The 8,748-nt window shown below is 38.8% G+C and overlaps 1 protein-coding gene across 1 annotated transcript in view; it reads right to left on the bottom strand.

Moving 5' to 3' along the window:
* The window catches only part of LOC110466714, a 33,091-nt gene that overhangs the window by 16,207 nt on the left and 8,136 nt on the right, over positions 1-8,748 (bottom strand). The window contains exons 4-6 of the mRNA XM_021523423.1: positions 7,865-8,002; positions 6,248-6,299; positions 3,263-3,293 (exon numbers count right to left, since the gene is read on the bottom strand). Coding sequence (XP_021379098.1) covers positions 3,263-3,293; positions 6,248-6,299; positions 7,865-8,002 — 221 coding nt within the window. The remainder of the gene's footprint in view (positions 1-3,262; positions 3,294-6,247; positions 6,300-7,864; positions 8,003-8,748) is intronic.

Below are 8,748 nucleotides of genomic sequence, written 5' to 3'. Positions count from 1 at the left end.
TTTTGTTGACCTTTGTCCATGGAAGGTCCCTGCAAAATTTCATTGAAATTGGTTCAGGGGTTTTGGAGAAGAAGTCGAAAATGTAAATTGTTTACGGACGCACGACGGACGACGGACGACGACGGACAAAAGGCGATCGCAATAGGTCACTTGAGACTTTGTCTCAGGTGACCTAAAAAGTTGATGCCATACGGGCGACAGATGGACTACGGACACCGCACAATGGCATAAGCTCATTGCTCTTCGGGCAGGTGAGCTTAAAATGGCGTTTGCTCTGGTTGGAAATTTGAACAATTAAAAACCGAGGACTCTGCTGACGAAATTTAGCAGCTGTTGGTGATAATAAGAGCGGATCTGGATCAATAAAAAATCGATTTATAAATATATGCGAGATATTTGTTGTGTCAGCACTTCATAACTCTCCGATACCAAACGTTGTCCGAGAATTCCATGTTTTCATACAGTAGTGCGCTATGGCCCCACACCAGACATCTATCTGTCAAAATGTCTAAGTCTGGTGTCAGTGCCTGAGGAAACTTGGGCTAATAAAGATGTTAAGAATGTTTGTGACTAATATATTCAACTATACTGCTGGGATTAATGCAGGAATAGAAAGTTAGTACCCTTTTTTAAATAGGGGAATATGCACTAGAGATGCATGACCTGTCCAGTAAAGGCTGTTAATTATATAGACGCTTCAAATTAAACAAGAGGCCCAAAGGGCCTGTATCACTCACCTGGATATCTAAGCAATCATGGCAAAATATTGTCCAAATGAGATACAAGGGAATATGCCCGAGACCCCAAGGCCAATCCTTGTAGTATATCTGCATTAGATTTTTCATGCCCAGCAATTTTATGTATGGTTATTGGATGGGGATCTCAACTGTTTCAAAGCTGTGACTCAGAAACTAGATCCCTAGGGTTGTGTCCAGACCCCAGGATCAATTCTAATATCATGACTGCATTCGTCTCTTTTTGTCCAGCATTTGTATATATAGTTTTGGGGTGGTGATCTTAACCATTTCGAAGTTATGACCCAGGGGTTAAGTCTCCAAGGGTGGGGCAGACCCTAAGGCCATCCTGGAAGCATATGTGCATTCATCTCTTTATACTCATTAATTGTATATATGGTAATAGGGAGGGGATCTCAACTGTTTCCAAGTTGTGGACTAAGAAACTAGGTCCCTAGGGGTTCAGTCAGACCCCAGGGTTTATTCTAATATCATGACTACATTCGTCTCTTTATACCAAGCATTTGTATATATAGTTTTAGGGTGGGGATCTCAAATTTATGACCCAAGGACTATGTCTCCAAGGGTTGGGCCAGACCCTAGGGCCATCATAGAAGCAAATGTGCATTCTTCGCTTTATACTCAGCAATTATATATATGGTTATACGGTGGGGATCTCAACTATTTCCAAGTAATAATCTTTTTTTGGCCCCACCCCTTAGCCAGTGGGGTCAGCCCCAACATTTGTACAATTTTGAATACCTGCCTCCCATAAATGCTTCCCACCAAATATGATCGATATCCCTGGCATAGTTCTACAGAAGAACTTGTTTATAGCAATTTAGCCAAAGTGCCCACTTTTGGCCCCACCCCTCAGCCCCCTTGGGGGTCAGCTCCACCATTTGTACAATTTTGAATCACTTTCACCTATGCTTCCAGCCAAATATGGTTGATGTCCATCACTTAGTTCCGGAGAAGAAGTCGCTTAAAGCAATATAGCCAAATACTCTGTGTGGCCCCGGCCCCTCAGCCCCTTAGCGGGTCAGGCCCACCATTTGAACAATTTTGAATCTCCACCACCTAGGGATGCTTCCAGTCAAATATGGTTGATATCCATCACTTAGTACCAGAGAAGAAGTCGCTTAAAGCCATATAGCCAATACTCCCTTATTGGCACTGCCCCTCAGCCCCCTGGAGGGCCAGCCACACCATTTGTACGATCTTGAATCCCTGCCTCCCATGAATGCTTTTGATCAAATATGAACGATATCCAGTGCATTTAGTTCTACAGAAGAAGTCGTTGGTAGCAATATAAACAAATTGCTCCCTTTTGGCCCCGCCCCTCAGCCCCACCATTTGTACAATTTTGAATCCCGACCACCTAGGAATGCTTCAAGTCAAATTTAGTTGAATTCCAATCAGTGGTTAAGAAGAAGAAGTCGATTAAAGAAATTGTTGACGTAAATACGGACAACGGTCGCCACGGTATGACATAAGCTTACCTTGGTCCTTTGGACCAGGTGAGCTAATAAGAATAAAATCCCTTAATCCCTATGGTAGGAGAAGGAATTCAAAGGTTTTACCTCTATTTCCCATATTCGACCTCGACCCACTGCCCCCAAGGGGGGCCACACCCACTGTTAATACAAAATTGAGTACCCTTGGCCCAAGGATGTTCCAGACTATTTAGGATAAAATCCCCTAATCCCTACGATAGAAAAAGGATTTTAAAGGTTTTCCCTCTATTTCCCCTATTGGGCCCAAGCCCTTTGCCCCCAGGGGGCCACACCCACTGTTTATACAAAATTGAGTCCCCTTGGCCTAAGGATGCTCAAGACCAAATTTAGTCAAAATCTACTTGGATGTTCAGGACAAGTAACGTTTTAAAGGAAAAGTTGACGGACGACGGACACTGCGGTATGGCATAAGCTCACCATGGGCTTTTGGACCAGGTGAGCTAATACAATCCCTTAATCCCTACGGTAAAAGAAGGATTTTAAAGGTTTTACCTCTATTTTCCATATTCGGCCTCGGCCCACTGCCCCCAAGGAGGCCACACCCTCCGTTTATACAAAATTGTGTTCCATTGGCCCAAGGATGCACCAGACTAAATTAGAATAAAATCCCTTTAAAGTTTTTACCTTTATTTCCATTGTCTGGCCCAGCCCCTCTGCCCCCAGGGGGGTCAGGGCCACACCCACCATTTCTGCAAAATTGTGTTCCCTTGGCTCAAGGATGCTCCAGATTAATTCGAATAAAATCCCTTAATTCCTACATTAGAAGAAGGATTTTAAAGGTTTTACCTCTATTTCCATTCCATTGAGTCCCCTTGGCCTAAGGATGCTACAGACCAAATTTAGTCAAAATCTACTTGGCCGTTCAGGACTAGTAGTGTTTTAAAGGAAAAGTTGACGGACGCACGACGGACAGACTGACGACGGATGTTGCGTAATGGCATAAGCTCACCATGGTCCTTCAGACCAGGTGAGCTAAAAATCAAACAAAGTTATTGATATTATATTACTTACCTCAGTATTTGTCTTAGGTTTCTTTTTTAACCTACAAAAGAAACGTCAAATACAATTCTATTGCTTTTCTTACGAGGAAAGGAAATTGCACTCAGCTTAATGTTAATTATCAGTATTTTGTTTCTTGCTTTGCTGATTTCATATTTTGTGTTTTCTATTGAACAAATTGAGGCAACATGTCTAAATCTAAACTAGAAATTGTTGGCTAACAATTTGACGGGCTTTTCACCTATATCACACAATGAGGTAAAGACTTTTAAATTTTGAAATGTTGAAACTTAAAAGTTAATCAAGTTAAGAAATTTTAGCAGTACTCCAAAACAGCAGAACAAAAAAGGTGTTTAACTTTTGCTTTGGGTTATATTTTTGTAGGTGAACGATTTTCTGCCAGGACTTTTACTACTGGTGGAAGGGAAGTAACTCGCAAATAGTTCTGGTATCTTTGAAATTTGTTTCACAAAATTACATGTTCGAATTTGACCTCTACCAAATACCGGAAGTTGATCTTTGATGGTCATTTATGTCCATAAACCTTGTAGCCCGTCGTCCTAGCATGCTACAGACCAAGTTAATATCAATACCCTGGGCATTTCTGTTATTGAGTCTTTTGATGATTTTAACATAATTGACCCCAGTGACCTTGAACATCCGTCAAGGTCATTCATATTATCAAACTTGATAGTCTATTGCTTGAGCATGAATATTCGATAAATATTATGACCTTGGGTGGCTTGGTTATTAAGAAGAAGTTTTTTGAAGTTTGTTTCACAGAATTACAGATTCAAACTTTGACCCCTATCGAAAACCGGAAGTTGACCTTTAATGGTCATTCTTGTGCATACACCACCAATTTTAGTGCTGATTTTTTTAAAATTTTAATACATGTTATATTACAGGGGTTATTCATTGTATAAAAATATCACCCATGGCCATTGTATGCTACTGTACACTGCTACCTTGGAATCCTGAAACAAGGATGTCAGAGGTATACCCATATTTGACCTTTGCATAAAGTTTGACCAAAATCCGTGAAAGAATGAAGTTGCTAAGTGTTTAAATTGAATCAGTTGATGATTTTCTATATATAGCTAGTGTGACCTTGGCCTTGACATTGGATCCCTGAAACACAACGGTGTCCGAAGTATACTCATACTTGACCTTTGTATAAAGTTTGACCAAAATCTGTCAAAGAATGAAGTTGCTAAGTGTTTACATTGAATCAGGACGGGACGGGACGGGGCTGTTGTTTACATAGAATCGGGATGGTACGCGACGCGACGGGACGGACATGGGCAACACTATATGGCCCCCCATTTTATGGCGGGGGCATAAGAATAGTTCTTTTCACCAGTTGGTGAGAAGCCCTAATAAGAATATGTCCCAAACCATCCTCGATACTCCAGAGGTTATGCTCGCCAATATCCCCTACAACCCTGGAATATGTCGTAGTAAAATAGATATTGGATAGATCGCGCATAAAATAAGATCCTAGAAGAATCTTGACACCCACCATCAAAGGATGTGTATTAAATCTTTGCTCTTCATTTTCCTAGCAGGTACTACTACCAAGACCCACGTCGGAAATCCTGAAAGGGAATCTTGAACATTAACTAAAACCTTGTAATGTCAAATATGACAAATCTTATCGTGTTCAAATCTCACAGGGGTGCAATTAACTACTGGTCCACAGCTAGTCTGTGGCCAGTGATTTTCTGGGTGGACCAGTAGGTTTTTCAATAAGCCACCGGGCCAGTAGATATTTGGAAACTTGTCAAATTTTTTAGCAGATTTTAAAAGTTTTATTTTAAGCAGAGAATGCTCCAAAGAGCTTCTAGATTTCAAAATAATCCAAACCCCCATACTATAGAGTGCTTTTGACGCTCGCATGGGCCTTCAACCCTCGTTTTCTGGACCAGTGTACTTCAAACAGGAACAGTAAATTTTTACTTCAACTGGACGTTTGGGTCAGTAACCCCCTTTTTTTTTTAATTCCAACCCTGATTGCATATTTAATTCTATATGCAAAATGCTACAAATTCTTACCTACATTTATTAGATGTGCTTTCAATGAAGTATGACATCTGATAAGCTTATTTCATACATAAAGTGTAAAATAATAAAAAAAAATTGAACTGTCAAAATTCAAGATGGAAGTCTGGTGACCATACTGATTTTGCATGAAAATGGACCATTAGGAAAGTTAACGTAAAATTTGAGAAAGATCCCTCCAGTACTTTCTGAGAAATAGTGCTAAAAAAAAAATTTAACTATGAAAATTCAAGATGACTGCATGTGGGTCATTTTTTGGTTTTCTGATCAGTCCCAAAATTGAAACATGCATAACTAAGGATCATGAATATCTTGCATGTGAATCTGAAAAAGATCCCTTAAGTACATCCTGAGAAATAGCATTAAAAACTTTCAAACTCTCAAAATTCAAGATAGGCACATGTACATGTCACCATTTATGGTTATCAGACCAGTCTCAAAATTGGGTATGCATACAACAAAGGACTAAAGAAACCTTCATACAAAATTTAAGAACGACCTCTCCAGTACAGTACCAGCGCTAACAAGAACTGCTGATTGACAGACAAAATAACGGACAGATGGATTGACAAACGAAGACTGATGGTAGTGGGTTAAAAACCTGACCAAACGCTAGGCTGATATACCTATTACAGAGGTGTGACACAGAACCTCAAAGCGAGTCAATTTTAGCGTTTTATCTCATCAACAAGGTGGCACACACTGAGCCTTCAAATTCCGTGAGTGCAGAGAATGTTAGTGAGTGTAACCCTGGAGTATCGATGGTGGTGCCAAACATGTAGGCAGGAAAACACTGAACCTAGGTGTGCTACTGTACTCCAGTGACCAATGCATGTAGTCACATTAATACTCATATGCCTGTTCATTTTTAAAATAAATAGGAAGTAATATCTTGAAAACTTGAAAGGAAAAAAATGTTTTGGAAACGTCACATACTCTTCTTGCAAATTGGAAATAACACTTCTGTCCGATTCATTGGCTTCAGTCACTGAAAAAAAAATATACATAATTCAAAATGTGTTTTAATATTTAAACATAAACATAAATCAATATTTTTGTAACAATTGATCGGAATGAACGAATTAGATCCAATCGCTCAATGCCTACTTGGCTAAACAAATATATTAATATACTATGAAACCAGAAATATGTCCAAATGAGATGAAAGTCAACCCATCTCCTGTATGGTAATTTTCAGTATAACAAGAGGCATGAATTGCTCAGCTGGTATAAATCTCACACATGTTATCGTAACAAGAGGCCCTAGGGGCCTGCATCGCTCACCTGGTATTAATCTCACAATTGTAACCTTAAAAGAGGACTAAAATAAAGCTACAGGCAAAATATCAGTGTCTTGACTTAAAAGTAATTCAGAAGAATCTGTGAAATGATTAAAACACATTTGCCCCCGGTGACCTTGAAAGTCCAACATATTTGACCCCTGTGACCTGTGAATATGGGTAAAGGTATTTTATTTGAATTAACTTGGTAGCCCTTCATCCCACAGGCCAAATGGCATCATCCTGTTCCTTTTAGTTATACAGAAGAAGTCATTTAAAGGTTTTTAAGAGAATTTACCCCTGTGACTTTGAATACGAGTAAAGGTCATTCATTAGAACAGAATTGGTAGCCCTTCATCCCCACATGCTACCGCCCAAATATCATAACACTGGAGCTTTTGGTATTTCAAAAGAAGTTGTTAAAAGCTTTTTAAGAAAATTGATCCCTGTGATCTTGAATATGACAAATTTGGTAGTTCTTCATCCCAGCATCCTTCTGACCAAATATTATCACCCTGGACCTTTTGGTTATAAAGAAGAAGTCATTTAAAGGTTTCTATGACCCCTGTGACATTCATTTGATCAAACTTGGAAGCCCTTTATCCCTGCATGCTACTGGCCAAATATCATCATCCTGGGCCTTCTGGTTATCCAGAAGAAGTTTTTTTAAAGGTTTTAACATATTTGACCCCTGTGACTTTGAAAATGGGCAAAGGTAATTCATCCCAGCTTCAGGCCAGGTGAGCTAAAAATTAGCCTGATGCACGACATCAGGGGATAATTACCATATCTGTAAACTTTCATTTAAATCGGCCAATTTGTTTATGAGGCAGACAAAGGTTTATTCAACAAAGGGCCATAACTCCTTTTAAAAGGGTTGTAATGAAAAAGAACTATACTTGGATGCACAACGTGAGGGGTCAGTTACCATATCTGTAAACTTTCTTTGAAATTGGCCAAATAGATTAGGAGAAGTAGTTGGGACAAAAAATTTTCAAAACAAACGGGCCAAGTGAGCTAAAAACCATACAAAAATATTATTTGAAATAAATGTTGTTGTTTTGTTTGGCCTTTACTATGGAAAATTGATTTTCAAGAATGGTGATTTTGTAAATACACTACCATAGATATGACTGTTGTGAAATTTGGCGCAGGCGCATTGCGAAATTATCTGTTTGAGAGAAGTTGATGCTTCCAAAAGATTTTGTCAAAAAAGAGATGTACACAATTAAATGTATTGTATTATGAAAAGTCTTTTTTAATGTCTACTTACCATTTATATATCGGGTCCCAATATATTCTTTATCTTTTGCCAGAACATCTGAAACATCACTTTCCGATACTTCGACATATACCCTCCCTGTTTGGTGATATCCTTTATATTCAAATATTACGTCCTGAACATGTATACCTGAAATGATGAAAATGGCAAGAAGATGATATGGAATAAACTGTCTCAAAGGGATTTTATCAATTACATTAATTGATCAGTGTTTTCAAAATATAACAAGAGCTATCGGAGAACAGCATAACTCGCCTATTGGTGATATATGCTATTATATTTACACTTGCATGGCGTTGTCACTATATAGCCTCTTTGAAAGCTGTGTCGTTGATGGGACTTTAATTACCATGCATCACGAGACACAATTCTTAGCGTATTAATACAACACTGACTGGAACTGCAATATCCAATATAAATAAACATGACGGCTGCTGAAATATCGCTGGGCATTGTGAAGTTTGACAATGTCAATGTTGTAAATTAATGTGCAAAATAAACAAAGGCCCAAGAGGGCGTGTATCGCTCACCTGTCATAGCAAAATATTCTCATTAAATATTATATTGCACTAAAAATATTTCCCTCGCAAACTTTGTTGGCTCCATCTGTTGAAACTACCAGCAAAATATTATTATAAGATTCTATGCTTTTTGATTCTTCTTCAGAAGTTGCTTGACATATTTTTCCCTGTGATCTTGTAAGTAGGTCAATGTCATTTTCCTTCTCAAATTGGTTAGCTCTATTCCAAAAAGCTACCAGCCAAATCTTATGAATCCATTCCTTTTAGTTCTCAAGAACAAATCCATTAAAATGTTGTTGACCTCTGTGACCTCTAAAGTAGGTTGAGGTCATTTTCATTTGCAAACTTTGGTGA

This window comes from Mizuhopecten yessoensis, unplaced genomic scaffold (genome assembly GCF_002113885.1).
Source record: "Mizuhopecten yessoensis strain PY_sf001 unplaced genomic scaffold, ASM211388v2 scaffold11143, whole genome shotgun sequence".
Classification (NCBI taxonomy): domain Eukaryota; kingdom Metazoa; phylum Mollusca; class Bivalvia; order Pectinida; family Pectinidae; genus Mizuhopecten; species Mizuhopecten yessoensis.
Note: the sequence above shows the minus strand (reverse complement) of the source record. Positions and strands in the feature narration are given on the sequence as shown.